Source organism: Lithobates pipiens, unplaced genomic scaffold, assembly GCF_037356315.1.
Source record: "Lithobates pipiens isolate NorthernLeopardFrog02 unplaced genomic scaffold, aLitPip1_a1.2 Scaffold_19, whole genome shotgun sequence".
Lineage (NCBI taxonomy): Eukaryota > Metazoa > Chordata > Amphibia > Anura > Ranidae > Lithobates > Lithobates pipiens.
The window spans coordinates 236,430,083-236,447,975 of NW_027507764.1; the positions used below are offsets into that span (position 1 = coordinate 236,430,083).

Sequence of the window (17,893 nt, forward strand, 5' to 3'; positions counted from 1 at the left end):
GAAGGGGGAGCAATGGCCTACCTACCTCTTTCTCATCTGAGGTGGTTTAGGCACACTCGTTCCTCTGCACCACCTGTCCACCATACAGCTTCTCTGATGTAAGAGGGGCTGCAGCTGGTGTTTTTAGCAGAAGCTTAAGGGCTATTTGAATCCAGACCCCAGGTGAGATCTCAAATGCCTAGAAACCCTCTGGCTGGAATTGGGGATTTTGCAGCTAAATTCCCACGGCAAAAGGAAAGTAAAGTACTCACCGTTGTCGTCTTCCTCTTTTTGCCACAGCCAGCGGGCTTGCTTTTCCATCCTTATGGTCCACACGCAAGGAGGATAGCCGCCAAAGTGCTCCCCCCCCCCCCCCCAACTGCTGTCCCCATAGGGAGGTGCCAGGTTAGGCTGTGTCCTGCACTGTACCAGTCAGTCTATATACATGGGGGGGGGGGCAATGCCTTCCATTCCTCATTCCCATCTTCATATCTGAGGTGGTTAAGGCAGACATCCACCGTAGTAAACTGGTGCCTCCTCGCTCTAGAGAAAGGAGGATGTGGGCGCCTGCTCCTACTGACTCTCAGCCTTCCCTCCTGGGTAAGAACGCCGCTGCCATTTTCCCGAAGTTTGAAAATGACGCGGGTGCTTGTTGCCACGCCCTCTCCGGCAGCCCACGCGAGCTACCGGGGACCCAGGAGTCGGGGACAAGCCCCCTGGAAAGAACCGATGGCCAGCACCCCCGTCTGAACAGCCACCTGTACAGGTAAGGAGGGGGAGACAGGATAATGGCCCCTGAAGTTCTGGGTACACCACTGTACCCAGGGTCCTTCAGCTCTCAGGGGGGCTCTTCCAATTTCTGCTGCCCGCCCTGAGGAAAAGATAGGGGAACCCCCCAGGAAGGACAAGAATATCCTACCAGACCCAGAGGCTTCCCAGGCTTGTGGTCCGGCTCCCAGGGGGAGACCACCAGCCCCAGGCTTCGGGTCATTTGGAAAAAAACAAACAGTTTCGCTGTGTAGGGAGAAACACAATCAAAAAACTGAGGATCAAGGGGAAGGGTGGGGACTTAAAACAGCTGTCGATTGATTGTGTTTCCTGTAGGGAGGAGCCTCTCATCTCTCAGGTGTGCCGTCCTGGAAGATGACTTGAGAAAAAATACAACCTTGGCTTCATCAGACCAGAACACATTTCCCCACATGCTTTTGGCAGACTTCAGATGTGTTCTACTAAATTTAGCCAAGCATGGATGTTTTTCTTCATAAGAAGAGGCTTTCGTCATGCCACTCTAACCCATAGCCCAAACGTATGAAGAATGTGGGAAATTGTTGTCACATGTACCACACAGCCAGTACTTGTCAGATTATTGCCGCAGCTCCTTTAATGTTGCTGTAGGCCTCTTGGCAATCTCCCTGACCAGTTTTCTTCTCGTCTTTACATGAATTTTGGAGGGACGCCCAGTTCTTGGTAATGCCACTACATCCCCAGATTTAAGAGGGTGTGCACACTTCTGCAACCACATTATTTTATTTTTACTCCTCCCCCCCCCCCCCCCCTCAAAAGATTTCAGTTTGTTTTTCAATTGAGTCGTACAGTTTATAGGTCATATTAAAAAAGGCGGAGAAAAGTTCTGAAATTATTTATTTTTGTCTCTATTTAAATCACAGAAGCCTGACATTTTAACAGGTGTGTGTAGACTTTTTATATCCATTGTGTATGTATATAAAAAAAATATTTTAACTAACCTGGCCCAAAATCCACAGTTGTATACAAGCCTTGAATGGATCCACATCTTACATAAGGTAGACCAGAGCCATCTGTTGTAAACAAAATTACGTCATCCCCTAAATGTTGACGGAACACTTTTGTGAGGTGACGAAGATAGTCGTAATCACAAGTAAAGTAGCTTCCGTACTCATTTTCAACCTGGTAAATAACAAAATGCATTAAAAGCATTCATAGACAATCTGTTCATGGACGTTAGATTCAACAACTAAATATAAAAATAACTTTAAAATATGGCAATGACAAAAAATTTTTTTTTTTACCTGAACAGTAATGATTGGACCACCATTTTGATAAAGAAGAGGTTTTATCTTGGGAAGGAATACACTCATCCAGTTATCCACAGCCTGGAGATAATCTTTAAAAAAAAAAAAAAAAAAAATGATATTAATTTGTTAAACTTGGGGAACTTTATATAAAACGATTGTTGCACGAACGTAGAAGCATTCATGCAAGTTGAACAAAATGTCCAGCGTTTTTCCTAAGACATTAATGCCTGTATCCTGATCTCTAGAAAAAAAAATGCAGGACATTTAGTTGAACTTGCATTAACGCTTCTGATAAACAAATGTTTCATAAATAAAGCTCAAGGTGCATATAGATATATAGAGATTGATTTTATAATCTCTCTCTCTCATATATATATATATATATATATATATATATATATATATATATATATATATATATATATATATATATATATATATCTCTATCTGACATTTATTTTAGTGGATCTATAACTTTAAACAGGTTGTGGAATTACCTTTGTACACATTTTATGGTCAGAACAAAAAATGCAATATCAAAATATAAATCGTAAATCTATCATTTACCTACAAAAAAATAAAAATGGCATTTTCATACATGAGAAAAAATACACATACACAACACTACATTCCATCTAAAGCATAACTGTGTATAGACATATTTTTTTTAAAGTTCTCTTTAATTTAAAGTAATCTCATCACATCCAGAGAAGCTGAAAAGAAAAAGCAAGTATGTTTTTTTTTTAAACTTTTAAATCTATGGGGTATTTAAAAATAAATAAATGTACACAAAATTCACACAACTTTCACTTAACATGCACACATCCAGAAGTATGAATAATTGCCACAGCAGAAACTTTTCAAGAAAGACTACTGGAAAGGGCAAGTATATATAAGCAGTCTTCGTTTTGTAGGTATTTTTTACATACAGGACAATGGTAATTTTTAAAAGCACCATAACACACAGAACAGACACACCCAAAACTCACTGCAACATATGCTTTAAATTCTATATTAAAAATGATATGCAAAACCAACTCCTGAAATCTTACATGTGCTACAAATATTTTATTGCAGATTTAGGAGTAATTTTCAATATTTTTAAAGAATATGTAAACCCAACATTTCAAATTCCTGATAATTGCCTGTTGTATCACATACTTGTATGAAATTATTGCTTCCTTTGTGTGAAATGCCTGGTGTTCCCGTCAGTCCCTCTGCTCTCCTAATAAAGTGTGACTGCACTAGGCATTACAGCACAGCATGGCTAGTTCTCTAGCTGTGCTGAGATCTCAACCTGCTCTCCTTAAATGATCAGACTTGTCCTGACATGCTCCTCTGGCACAGCCATTCACTGGGCACCTCAGTGTCCTGCTGTTTCTCCACCCCCACCTCTCTATGCAGCCGAGATGAAAGGGAATGAGATCACTTATAATACAAGGTAAAAAGGGTATTTACAATGTTTTTTATATCTATACATTAGATGTTTTGCCTTTCGCTTCAATTTGAAACTGAATGGCTTGTTTTACAAGGTGAGGGTTTACAATCACTTTAAGTCTGCAGCTTACACAAAATATCTGGTGATCCCACAACAATGGTTCTAGTTTCTATCACAGGGTGCTCTATCCCCATCCCCCAGATATGCTCCAGCATTGTGTCCTGCTCACACAGGCTTTCAACAGATGTAATGGTTGTAAACAGTAAAAAATGTGGTTACAGTTTACAACTTTAGAAATGTTATGCACATTTGGTATCTGAGTTTAAGGCCCAGTTTTTCTATTTATTCTTCGATTTCACAGACAAGCATTGTAAAATGTCAAAGAAGATATGAAATTGATCTTGTCAACTTCCTTTTGCCTGAAACAAAGAAAGTCGAGCAAGCACTGCAACTATGCTAAAATGAGAAACAAGTTACATTTATCTGAGTTTGTGCAATCCACTGACGTCAAAATCCAGCCAGAATATAGTACCTTCCTCTCTCTACTGGAATACCCTAATGGGCACTTAACTGTGTGCAGACTTCATGTCCATTGGTGCTTTTCCTTTAAACTATACAGTCACCATAGGGCAGGAAATCATTAAAATTTGCTGGGTGCTGGGACACTCTGCTCTCCTTCTGCATTCAGCAAGAAAGCCCTGCCATGCATGGCAAACAGGGGATATAGTTTGGGAGCTGTGTTAAAAGCTTGTTCAAGAGAAAAAAAAAAAAAAAAAGGAAGAAAGCGAAAAAGGGGGAAGAAAGAGGAAAGAGGGAAGAAAGAAGAAAGAGGGAAGAAGGAAGAAGGAAGAATTCACTGGCTAGTTATTTAAAAATGAATTACAAAAAGTAACATTTAGAAATGTTAAATGGCCCTCAAAAAATATACAATTTACAGCTGATGAGTTAGATGAAAATTGTCATTTACAACTCTGATGTGAGCCGAGTAGAATGCAATGTAAAACTAAACAAACAATAAAAAATGTAATTAACACATGAAATAATGCAAAGACTTTTTAAAAATAATAGTAATGTTGAAGGATTCAGGATACCTGGATCAGAAGACCGGAGAACAATAGACTTCTTTGCTAAAAGCCAAGGAGGTAATCCTCCCTGCAAGAAAACAAAGGAATGTTTAGTGATAAATGCATTTGTTCAAAAAGGTCACCCATATTTCTTTCCAATACATTTTATTAGTCAGATTGCACTGTACTAAACAATAAGGGGTATATAAAAATGTACAAAATGTGCTAGGTTACTTCAGACAGCATTCTCAAAATATACAAGACCATTTATCCATAAGACAAAATAGAAGAAAGGAAATTATAAGAAAAAACTATTTTAAGCCATACAATCCAGGGACTCAACATATTAGGCATCACCCATCAACTAAAAGAATCCAGGGCTTCCATGTTTTCTCAAATAGTGCAATTTTGCGGATTAAGATTGCAGAGAGACATTCGCCAACATGACCTAATATTTGTAAGCAATTCAACCAGTATTACTTACAAAAATCAGGCTGTGTAGAGTGACCTCTCCTGCCTCGTGCCGCCTCTATCTTAGCAACATAGGAGTCAAGGATCGCCGTCAGGGTGTCCATGCGTACCATGCTAACCGCAGGTGACCCGGTTGCCATAGCCTGGATTTTCGGGGGAAGAAACACCAGTTTCTGAAGCCATGCTGACCCTAGCCTGTCTGCCACCTGCAAGGGGACTTAGGACAGTGAAGGTCCCACCCTCCTGCTGCCGCCGCGTGAGAGGGGGGGTACTTAGTGCTAGACTCACCACCCTGGGGCGTTCTGTGAAAAGCCACAAGCAGTGGCAGTAGTCCCTAGGAGGTTCCCAGTTGCAGAGAGGAGAAAACTGTCAGCAGCAGCAGCTATAAACAGCGGTGCAACAATCTGCAGAGCAGCTTCAGCATTCAGCAAAGAGCCATCCAGCGTCCTGCACACACAGTGAACACAGGAAGCAGCAAGTGAAAGCACATGTAATGCTGCCACAAGAGGACAGCGGTGAAAAAAGCGCTCAGGCTTTGAGAAAATGGCCACCAATGTAATCAATAGGAAATCCTCAAGAAAATGGCTGCTGAAGCTCACCAGGGGAATTTACAGCTTTCCCAAATCCAAGATGGCCACCGGAACGGCGCCATGCGGTGACAGAACAAAAAAATAAAACCATGCTGCCTGCTAACAGTCAGAACAACCTCCACAAGCACCTTGTTTGGGACCCCCAGACCTGGACCAGGACTAACGCCAGCCACACAGAGCCCCCACAGGTGAGAAACAGCGACACACACACACACGCCGCCCACAGCGCATGCAGACACCCCCCTCAGAGGTGGGGAGGAAGGAGGGGTGATAGGGACTTGGGAGAGAAGATGGGGAGGTGAGGTGGCCCCCGAATCGACCCCCCAGGGAATGCCCTGCTGCTCACCCCACCGAAGCAGGGGGAGCCGTACTTACCAGTCATGAAGAGCTGGGAGACATTCCATCACAGACCTACTCCTGTGCAGTTACAGGGTAGCTGTTGGCCTCGGTATACTGTGATCCAGACATCAGTAGCCCGGTCATATGTATACCCTGAAGCATTGAAGCTCACGACCAACTCTGGAGCTGAGGCATGTTGTGGCCTGCCGAGCCTTAGCTGTGGCCTGCTCACGCTTGAAGGCTGGACTGGGGAGACTACAAGGATATAATTAACCAGCCTGTCACCCAGCCGGCAGTTGATCAATCTCAGGAGCTTTCATCTTGCGCAAAAAGCAGCATACCTGCAGCAAAAATATGGACCGAGAGGCCCGCAGGGTTTCCTAGGTCATTCTCCTTGCTAGGCAAAATAAAAATTGAAGCTGCTAGGAGCAGTGGGAAGGGTTGATAGCACAGGGTCCGCCCCCCAGGGGCGGGATTAAAGTTCTGTGTATTGCGTAACAATTTTGCCTAGTTTCTCCTAATGGCAGGCTATACAACCCATTTAGTTACAGAGAGGAGCTGTGTTGGTCGGTGAATATAAGAGAAAGTTTAGGTATTCCAAAATTTGGAATGAAACTTTCAAATGATTCCAAGCCTTTTGAAGTCTGTATATGCATTAGGATTGTCAAAATAATTGGAGAAAGTTGATTCTTAACACTGTTGTATACAAAAATGCCTTGACCTAAAACAACAACATCTTAAAAATAAATTAAATTACCATGTCCCATTCTGCACATATGTAGGGACCTGCTCTCAGTATCACCAACAATCCAATTTCATTAGCCAACTTCAAAAAAGTTTCAATATCACGATCTCCAGAAAAATCAAAGACACCAGGCTTCGGCTCATGAAAGTTCCATGGTACGTACCTGGATTAACAAATAAACAATAGATATTAGCACTTGCAGCACCAGTAAAAATATATACAAGCTCTTTATAAAAACCATTAAACCCCCTAAATAAGTTTCAAAATACTGATCACCGAATAGAACCCCGGGGGGAACCCCAACCTCCACACACAACACTGACTTTTGATTGGTCATAGTGGTTGCACCACATCTGGATGTGTGTTGGGGATTTCAAAAAAACAAAAAAAAATGAAATAAAACACACACATACCATTTATTACTACTACTGGCAGTTGTACAGTAAAGGATGGTGTGATTTAATCTCCCCGATCCTCCCCTCTCGTCCATTTACAAAACATCTTGTATTCTGTTCACTGTATAGGTTGCGTTCTGTGAATGGACAAGGGGTGGGGGCAGTAGTATATTTAGGTTTTGTGCTGCCTAAACTCGTGCACCCCCCAATTTAAATATTATCTACCCCTTCCTGTTTAAGACCCCTCGTGTCAGCAAATACATATTTTTATTATATACACACACACACACACACACACACACACACACACACACACACACACACACACACACCCCTCAGATTTTAGCAAACATTTTTTTTTTATTATGATATCTTTGACACTTTGCTACCATGTAAAGTAGTGAGTGTACAGCTTGTATAACAGTGTAAATTTGCTGTCCCCTCAAAAACCACACAGCCATTGACGTCTAAACTGCTGGCAACAAAAGGGAGTACAGCCCTAAGTGAAAATGTCCAAATTAGCCATTTTCCCTCCCTGGTGTAAAGGTCTCAGGTGTAAATGGGGAGCAAGTGTGTTAAATTTGGATTTAGATGGCCTAGGCCAGTGATGGCGAACCTTGGCTCCCCAGATGTTTTGGAACTACATTTCCCATGATGCTCAGCTACACTGCAGAGTGCATGAGTATCATGGGAAATGTAGTTCCAAAACATCTGGGGTGCCAAGGTTCGCCATCACTGGCCTAGGCTATAAGAATATTGCCAAAACCCTAACCGAGCTGCAGCATGGTGGCCAAGACCATACAGCTGTTTAACAGGACAGGTTCCACTCAGAACAAGCCTTGGTAGTTTAGTGGTTTAGTGGTTTCATAATTATCAACCAACTGCTGCTCCTGCAAAGCTCTAATAAGGAAAATGGCAGGATCTGCATCCTTTTAAATGTGATTTCCTATTGGGAGTATCTCTCTAAAAATTACATTTTTGTTGCAGGGGATACCCAGAATCTGACTTGTATCTTAGCGCAGACTTCTGGGAAAATCAGTAAGCCAATCATACAAGCAGGAAATTACATATCTGAGGGGCATTCTGTACACAGAACACCTCCAGATAGCCATATTGCATGTTAGAGCACTGCAGATTGAAAAAGAAAGGTCATTTTAATAACATTCAATTACAAGATGATTTGTAATTGCAATTGGATATTGAAAGGAGAATCTTATATCCTCCCCAATGGTGAATTATTTTCACCTCCACATCATGCCAACTGTGGCACCAGGGGAGTGGTATACCTGATGGTCTGTGCCTGTAACGCGTTCTACGTTGGCAAGACCATCAGGGAACTACGACAGCGCCTAGGAGATCATGTATATTATTCCACTAACGGTAAGCTTACGACCATAGGACGACATATTGGCCTATACCATAAATTTCAACCTGAAAATGTCAAATTCATGGCCCTAGAAGTCATCCCACAAGATTCAAGAGGGGGCAATTGGGATTGAGAGATCCTTAGACGTGAAACACTATGGATCGAACGTCTCAATGCCCTCACTCCCCCTGGTTTAAATGAGGCTCATTCATATAAACATTTTCTATAATTAAATATCATGTTTAATTATCCACACTGCTCGTTGTAGCCCCAGAGAGATTTCCACAAGAGGGATGCTGTTCTGTTGTTTTGCTTGCTGTTTCATATAATATTTTTGTTAATATTTTTGTTGTTATTATATTCTTGTTAGCAAAATGTGTCTGTTTCAGGACAACAGTCTTAGCGGGTGTTTTTCTTCTCCCCCTTCCCTTTTTCATTTTCACCCCTGCCTGCATGGTAGGTGTGTTTGTGCTTTATCATTATCAATTTTTGTTTTTGTTATACTATAGTGGGGTCCCACAATGTTGCCGACAGTGAATAGGTAGGTTTTCCATTAGATTTCATTGGTGGAACATCGTGGTCCCCCACCTTGTTCACACCTATTATAAATGTCTTGTTTTTTCATATTTTATGTGTTGTATATCCCTTGACTCCCCTACTATCTCGACAGTCCAGTCAGGGGGTGCTTGAGGAGCTTATATGCTCCCCCCATGGGACGGATAAGTGATGTCCAAGGGCTCCTGATATTATCCCATATTTATGGGTAATATCTTTGTGGTTCCCTTTCTGCCCCGATATTTTGCAATACTCGGTGCAGAGGTCGTGCGTGCGCAATTCCATGATATGCGCGCGCACCTCTGGCCATCAGACCCGGCAAGCCTACGTCCACCTTGAAGGATGGGGGGGTGGGCATTCCCTAATTGGGTGGCGCGCTCCGCCTAGTCCCCCTCCTTCTCCCTGGCATCGGCTTATGTTTCTTAGCTGTTGCCGGGACGATGTGCGCGCGCATGGTCTTCCCGGCGCCTGCGCACTGGGAATGGACATGCGACGGTCAGGGAGCACACTGATGACGCTCCCTGACTTCCGGGTTGGGGGTTCTTATGGCGCCGGTTTGGCGCTTTTCAACAGAGCCGCAGCAGCTGCGCGGACGATTGCATACCCTCACTTTTAGGTAGGTCGCTACTTTGGTAGTTAACCTCTCCAACTCAAAATGTTTACCTTATCCAGCTTCTCTTGATACCAGTACGCTTGGTGGGTGAAGATATTAACAATATCATCACCCACTGAGCTATGTTCCTCTTTGTCAATTCAACACTGCTGTCTGAAGTTTTTTGCTTTGAACTTCATTGCAGTTCTGGGACAGAATAATTAACATTTTATGCTTTTCCCTTTAAATAAACTTTGCTAGAGTCAGCCTTGGATACTCTGAATTTTGGTGCTAAGTCTCTATCTATTGGATCTATATAAACTCTATCCGTCCCAGCTGCGAGTTATTTCTCGAGTTGTGTGGGGTATGTAATCAACCGTTCAAACCATTGCTTGAAAATTGCACCATTCATTCAATCTCTTACACTTATGGTGTTTTTACCTGGATGGTGGATGTCTGGTTCTGGGCTAATCCGTAAATTTTTCTCCCCTTCTGTTTTCCCCTCTCTTTATCTTGGTTTAATCACTACTTTCTAGTCTTGCTCTTTCCTCTTCCTTTTTCTCTTTGAAATCGGGAACTCCACTAATAAATTGAATACTAATTTATTTTGTTTCCAGCTGACAACTGCTTTTGCCGCTACTGCTGTTTCACCCCCCTTGTCCGTCCCCGGGGGGGGGGGGGGGGGTGTCCCTGTCCTCTGGTTCAGGGCACCTCACTAAATTGCCCCCTCTGTCTCTTTTTGGATGTGTCTTTATGTGGGTGAGTCATTGGATTTTATAAACCTTGCTGTATAATGACATTGTTATTCTATTTTTGCTCCTTGTATATTAAAATGTCTTTTTAATAAATGATTATTATATCTTATTAGATTGTACGGGTGACACCTCTTGAGAAAGCGATGCTCTGTCGCGAAACTAGTCGAGGAAAACATCAAAAAACCCTGTATCCAATGACCCTTGTCTCTTCTGAAAGGGCATTATACTTCACTGTAATATATCTTTGTAATGTTTATGTAGTACTTTGAGATGTATGTTTGTCTCTTGGAATTGTTTTCTCTGTGATGTCATTGTCAATTAATATTTTGAATAAATGTGTTTTTAAAAAAAATATTTTCCAAATTACTCTATTCCCTTGGTACCATAATAGTCCCCCCTCTCCCCCCCTTGGTTGCTCATAGATGCCCTCCTTTGAGCTCCTCATTTTTTTCTACTGAAATCTATATGGGATGATGGTACCTTCTTTATATATGTTTTGTAAGGCGACACCATTTTTTCAAATGTAACTGCAATTGGATGAGAGATGAAATACATTTTTTGCCATTTTTTTTTTCGCAGAAACTGGCGTTACCCTTTGAATCCTAAATTATGCAATACAAGTCCAGGTGACCACTGCAATACTCCACAGTCTGCCCTGTGGAGTTTTTATGGCTGACATATATTGTGCACAAAGATTAGACTGGTAGCTCTGCTAGCTTAGCTCACACAATATAAGTGAGCATCTTTATGCATAAAAATTGGAGTAGAGCGTATTTGGCTACTCATCAGGGGTGTCCTCTCTAACCTCTATTGTATGCTCCGGTGGCTGAACCGTTGGCTATTAAAATCTGATCCTTTCTCGGAGTCCACAATTTGCAGGGGGGAGGGGGGGGGTGACTTGATGGAAAAAAAAATGGGGCTCTATGCCACCGACATGATACTCTATTTGGCAGATTCTGGCCCATCCCTTCTGCAGGCCCTGGACCTCATAGAACAATCTGGTAAATTCTGGGGTTTCAAAATCAGCTTGGACAGGTCCCAAATTCTCCCCATTGACTACTCCTCTCCATCGGTAGAACAGGATTCCTTGCCGTTAGAGCAGGTAAATAGCATCAAATATTTGGAAATGCATGCATCTAGGTCTCCTGCCAAGTATATTTCTTTTAGTGTGGAAACCCTCTTCCTTCTCCTTAAAAGCTAAATCCCAGGTATGGGCCAGGCTGCCATTGGGGGTCATGGTCAATTATTAGTTTAGTGAAGATGGTTCTATGGCCTATAATTCTGTATGTACTCTGCCATTCCTTGGTTTACAGTCCACTTCAGTACTTTCAGAATATAGATACAGTTTTACAGTCATTAGTCTGGGGGAATGGTATAAACTAGCATGGTGTGTACTTAAAAACCCAACTTCCTTAGGAGGCCCAGCCCTAACAAATCTTGGTTTATTTTATCCAGCTGCCCAACTTTCACACCTGTACTATATTGACAAAACAGATAGAGATACAGTTAGGTCCATATAGATTTGGACATGGGCACAATTTTCATACTTTTGGCTCTGTATGCCACCAGAATAAAATTAAAATGAAATAAAACAAACAAACAAAATGAATTTGAAGTGCAGACTTTCAGCTTTAATTCAAGGGGTTAAACGTAAATATCAAGTACAAATTTTAGGAACTGCAACCATTTTTATACACAGTCACCCAATTTTCAAGGGTGCAAATGTAATTGGACAAATGAATAAAATCATAAATAAAATGTTAATTTTTAATATTTTGTTGAGATTTCTCTACAGGCAATGACTGCCGGAAGTCTAGAACCCATGGACATTACCAAAGACTAGGTTTCCTCCTTTCAAATGCTTTGCCAGGCTCTAACTGCAGCTGTCTTCAGTTGTTCTTTGTTTGTGGGTCTTTCTGAATTTAGTTTTGCCTTCAGCAAGTGAAATGCATAATCAATTGGGTTGAGATCAGGTGATTGACTCGGCCATTGCAGTATATTATACTTTTCCTTCAAAAGCTCCTGGATTGCTTTTACAATGTGTTTTGGATCATTGTCCATCCGTACTGTGAAGCGCTGTCCAATCAACTTTACTGAAGGTTTGCCGACAGTATATCTCTAAACACTGTAGAATGCACCAGGCTGCTTCTGTCACATCATCAATAAACACCAATAAGCCAGTGCCACTGGAAGCCATGCATGCCCATGCCATTACACTGCCTCCATGTTTTACAGATGACTTTGTCTGCTTTGGGCCATGAGCTGTGCCAAGCCTTCCACACACTTTTTTCTCCCCTTTATTCTGGTACAGATTCATCTTAATTTCATCTGTCCAAAGAATGCTTTTCCAGATCTGGTCTGGGTTTTTTTTAGATGTTTTTTGGCAAAGTCAAATCTGGCTTTTCTATTCTTCAGGCTTTTAAATTGTTTGCACCTTGTGGTGAACCCTCAGTATTAGTTCTTTGATAATGATATGCCCAAGTGAAGGACACTCTCTGGAGAGAGTGTCCTTCACTTGTCTGGATGTTGTGGATGCATTCTTCTTTACCATAGAGAGCATCCCGTGATTATGCACCACTGTGTTGTCTTCCATGGACGTCCAGGCATTTTTATGTTGCCGAGCTCACAAGTGTGTTCTTCTTTCCTCAGAATGTACCAAACTGTTGATTTGGCCACTCCTAATGTTGCTGCTACTGTATATCTATGATGGATTTGTTTAATTTTGAAGCCTTACAAACGCCCCTTTCACTTGTACGGAGAGCTCCTTTAAATGCATAATGCAAGTTCACAGCAATAGATTCCAAATGCAAATACCACACTTAGAATCAACTCCAGACCTTTTACCTGCTTAACTGATGAAGAAACAACAAAGGGAGTAGCCCACACCTGGCCATGAAACAGCTTTTGATTCAATTGTTCAACTGAATTCAGTTTTTAGTCCCTTGAAGAAATATTCTTAAGAGCTGTAAATCCTAAACCAGGGATATGCAATTAGCGGACCTCCAGCTGTTGCAGAACTACAATTCCCATGAGGCATAGCAAGACTCTTAGAGCCACAAGCATGACAGCCAACGGCATGATGGGACTTGTAGTTTAGCAACAGCTGGAGGTCCACTAATTGCATATCCCTGTCCTAAACCCTTCCTCCAATTTGGGTGTACATACCCTCAAATTAAACCTGAGAGAATGTGCACTTTCAGCCCATATCCATTATATAACTATAGCTTGAATATGTTGTAGTAAATACCTAAAAAAAAAAAAAAAAAAAAATTGTGCCTGTCACGAATAATCCCATGTTTTCATACGGATACGCCCCTGGTTCTACAAGTTATTGCCTAAAAACTTTTATCTATTCCAGATCAGAGACTTTGTTTTTTCTAAAAGATGTATATTTCCTCTACCATGTATTATCGAATAGGGAATTAAAAGACCTTTGATGCTCTGAAGCAAGAGTTTTCCTGCTACCTCAAGGTGCGGCATGACTGAACAGTACAGTTGACCAGTACATAACCAGTCATTTCCTTTTTGTCTCTATTGAAGGTGAAACATGGGGGAAGCACTCTGTAAATCAATATCTGCAATACATGAGCATCTCTTTACCCCATCGGCCTCCAATTTGGCTTACTTTATTAAATCTCATTGGGACAGGGATATAGGGGCTATTGAGGATGAGGAATAGGAGGCGGTATTAGACTCCTGTAAAAAATATCTCTTCCAAAATCTCTGACCACCTTACCCAACTTTATATTGTTCATATCTCCCATCAAAAGGACAGGGAGGGAATATTTCCTTTATTGCTTGAGTAGGGTTTATTTTTTGTGCTGCCAGCCATTGGACCAAGTGTGCAGGCTTTCAATATCATTGGCTTATGCTTTCCTTAGTACATTCAATGTCACCAGAGGGTTGTTCCTTTAGGATTTAGTTAGTTACCCTGGATTATGAGCATAATTCGGACCAGAAGAATGCTTGTAATCCAAATAACTCATATATCAAAATGAGTTTACCCATAGAAGGCAATGTAAACTCAGATAAAATTGTTCCAGAGTAACTTCTATTGTATGCAGTACCACATGTGGCCAGAGGTGGGGGGGGCGCCAGAGACACTCGGAAACTGCTCGGATGCACTCGGAGACACTCGGGAACGGAGTATTTCCAAGTGGCTCCGAGTGTCACCGGCGCCCCCAGCACCTCTAGCCAAATGCGGTACTGCACACCACAGAGGCTTGAATCCTGCTTGTTTGGGGAGACACTGCTCGCAAACCGAGTCAGGATTTAAAAAGATAGCTCGTATTGCGAAACGCTCATTAACCATGTTACTTGCGAGGTATTACTGTATACTATTTTGTATTTTCCAGTATTTTTGACTGTAACCTCGTGCTGATGCGGATTAAAAAAAAAAAAAAAAAAAAGGAAGGATTTGGCAGCCCTCAAATATCTAGTTTAAAGGGAACCTGTCAGGATAGAAATATAAGAAGTCACTGCTTTTTTGCTTCAAAACATGAGTCACTGGCCCAGAACAAGCATGCAGCCAATGAACATTTAAGGACAACTGATGAGCATATATTAAATTTTGGGACAGTAATTCACCAAGTGGAACTAGTATAAGGCTGGCCTTTAAATATTCCCCTTAAGGCCGGGTTCACCTATGTGCAGGTTGCGGTTTCATGCCTGTGCTCCGGACTGTTACTGTTCACCGGTTAAGGTCTGAATTTTTGCCTTAATTCGCACCAGAAATGGACCCAAAAATGTACAGGACCCCTTTTCAATCGGCGCCGTACCCCGGACCTGTGTGAACTGGATCTACTGAGGGTCGGTCACACTCGCATGTCATACAAATTAGGTCCAGTGAAAACCACATCCAATTTGCACACATGTGAACCCAGCCTAAGGGTTCCCTTTTTACAGCTGAGAGGAACATAATTTTGCAACGCAACACTGGCCAAGAATGCCCTCCTACTGCTGGGCATTACTCATACCCAACTACATAGCACTAATATCATTGTTTTATGGTAAATAAATACTTACGTATAAATTGCATCCAATCCCGCCATTTTCATTTTCAGCAAACGATCTTTCCAATAAAAGCGCGGAACACGTGAATAATGAATGCTTCCTGAAATATACTGGAATGGCTTTCCATCTTTGCAAAAGCAATTGTGTTTGTAATCTATTTCAAATGTTCTTGCAGAAATTTCCTGGAAAAAAATAAAATTACAATTTTTTAACACTAAAGAATTATATTTCTACAGGGTGTTTTTTTTTTTATCCTGTAACAAGTATAAGATTAGGATTTTTGGTACTCACCGTGAACTTCATTACTAATGTTCACTGAGGTACTACTGCACTGTATATTCACAGCCTGTAAGGTTATGATTGCCTACAGGAGGATTGGGCACAAAGAGCTCATTCACATGTGCTAAAATGGCTGGTGTCTGTTGTGTAGGGCAATGCAAGGCACTGTTTACATTTTTTTTTTTTTTTTACACTTTTTTCATGTCACAAATAGACATCCTATTCCCTTCTATGCTTCGCTGCCATGCAGTTAACATGAGGTTAAGTGAGATTTGTTCCAAGAAAAACAATGCAGCATGTCTGGATTTTTATGCAAATACCTACAAAAACAAGAATAAAATTGGGCTTCTAATAACCAAAAAGACAACTGATCAGATAGAATTAAAAGTCCATTGTGGCAATAATTGGGCAAGGAATATCATGGTTAACAGGAGGCTTGAGAAAGGGGCCGTTTGCTCAGGATGCTTTGCTCTTATCAGAGGTCTGGTTTCTATACCGGATTGCGATTCTGCTCCTTCTGGCCCCAATTAACAACATCATTATGAACAGGTTTCTATTACGGAAACATCTCGGAGTCCTGCTTTTCAACATACCACAGCCCAGCTCAGCGGAGCATTATGGTGGGAACACAGCACATAGAATGCCATTTTCAAAGTGCTCTGGCATTGAACCTGTGTTTATCTGTGCAGATCAAAGACAGCTCAACGGATGTGGTGTGAACAGTAAAAATGAAAGTTAAACAAAACAACGGCCAGCTCTATTTCTTTATATTCCTGCACAGTTCAGTTGTAGCAAAAAAACAAAAAAAAAAAAACACACAAAAAGGAGGAGAAGGAACATTCTTTTCAATGTAATTCAATGCAAGTGCAGACCAGTAGGTGGGGGGGAATCGAACTCAGTCAAGGTTCAGTTCACCTGATCTCAGTGCGAGTACATCCTATGGCTCTTACACACTAAGAAAAGAACACAATTCTGATTGGAAGAGGTGAAGATTGCTACATCACCACTAAGGATGAGCTCCGATGTGTTCGCACACTCCACGTGCAGAGCCCGCCAGGAAGTCGGCACTGCTCTAATCACAGTCATTGGGATGTTTCCCGATGTACGCCTGCAGAGATCGGGAAATGTCTCACTGCCTGTGATTAGCGCAGCGCCGACTTCCTGGCGGGCAAATCCATTTTGCACTACAAGTGCACTTGGAAGTAAAGTCGCTGTAAATCCGATGGGGACATGCAAGGAAAATAAAATAACGAAATTTTAGATTGCACAAGATTGGATGATAAAATCAGCAGAGCTTCCCCTCATTTCAGATCTACCCCTTAGATTTAAAGTGACTGCACATGTAGTGCAAAGTGTATTTGCCTTTCATATATAACCCCCCCTTTTTGTTTTCATTGTGAAATGAAAAGAGATCTCTGAATGAGGCTATTGTAGAGCAAGTGATCTCCTATGATTTCCACCTCGTCCATTCAGAGAACTTCTTGTATTGTAAAATATATAGAGTTCCCTGAATTGCATCCTTCAGTGGTGCCTACTACAGCGAGCGTCTGGTTTCCCAGCAATTTTCCATGTATGGAACGTACATATTTCTATTGGACCAATGCATAAACAACCATACCTGGAGTTCAGAACGTTCTGTACATTTCCGTGTACCTCTGATCACCACACACCTGTTCTCTATAATAGTGTCACTAAATTCCTGTGACAATCCATAAACCCTGTAGAGAGGACAGTGTCAGTACAACTTACTATGCTGAGTCCTAGAAGCACGAACAATCCCCCGGAGAGAAGCCACATGATCAGTGCTCAGATCCCCCGATCTAAGGTTCCGGGCTCTGTACCACACCCGGCTCCCCGGACAGAGGATGTCCTGACTGATCACAGGACATAGCAGTCATGTGACCGCTGCAGGGCGGGGCAAACACGGAGCTTGTACGCAATGTGCAGAGCGCCGTGTACGCCGGGCTGTGCTCTCATCTGTATTGACAATACCTGAGGGGAAGAGGCAGAGTGGCTGCTCATACCAGGCTGTGACATTGTGTGTTTCAGTTCTGGTACACTAAATATTGTATAAATATCATTGGGGTGAAGGGCTGGACTGAGACAAAAAAATGGCCCTGGAATTCATCCAGACTGGCCAACTTTGACAGATGACAGACAGGTCTCTCCCATGCCAGCCGGTGATGTGCCGAGAATGGTTGCACTGCTGCTCCTCCTACTATTATATATATATATATATATATATATATATATATATA

At 41.9% G+C, this 17,893-nt stretch overlaps 1 protein-coding gene across 1 annotated transcript in view; it reads right to left on the reverse strand.

Annotated features, from left to right (window-relative positions):
* GLB1 (galactosidase beta 1) overlaps nt 1-17,544 on the reverse strand; it is an 80,207-nt gene extending 62,663 nt beyond the window's left edge. Inside the window, exons 1-6 of the mRNA XM_077491800.1 lie at nt 17,385-17,544; nt 15,369-15,538; nt 6,693-6,843; nt 4,563-4,623; nt 2,028-2,122; nt 1,725-1,905 (exon numbers count right to left, since the gene is read on the reverse strand). Coding sequence (XP_077347926.1) covers nt 1,725-1,905; nt 2,028-2,122; nt 4,563-4,623; nt 6,693-6,843; nt 15,369-15,538; nt 17,385-17,432 — 706 coding nt within the window. The 5' untranslated portion in view covers nt 17,433-17,544. The remainder of the gene's footprint in view (nt 1-1,724; nt 1,906-2,027; nt 2,123-4,562; nt 4,624-6,692; nt 6,844-15,368; nt 15,539-17,384) is intronic.
* Between the last annotated feature and the right edge of the window lie 349 nt (nt 17,545-17,893).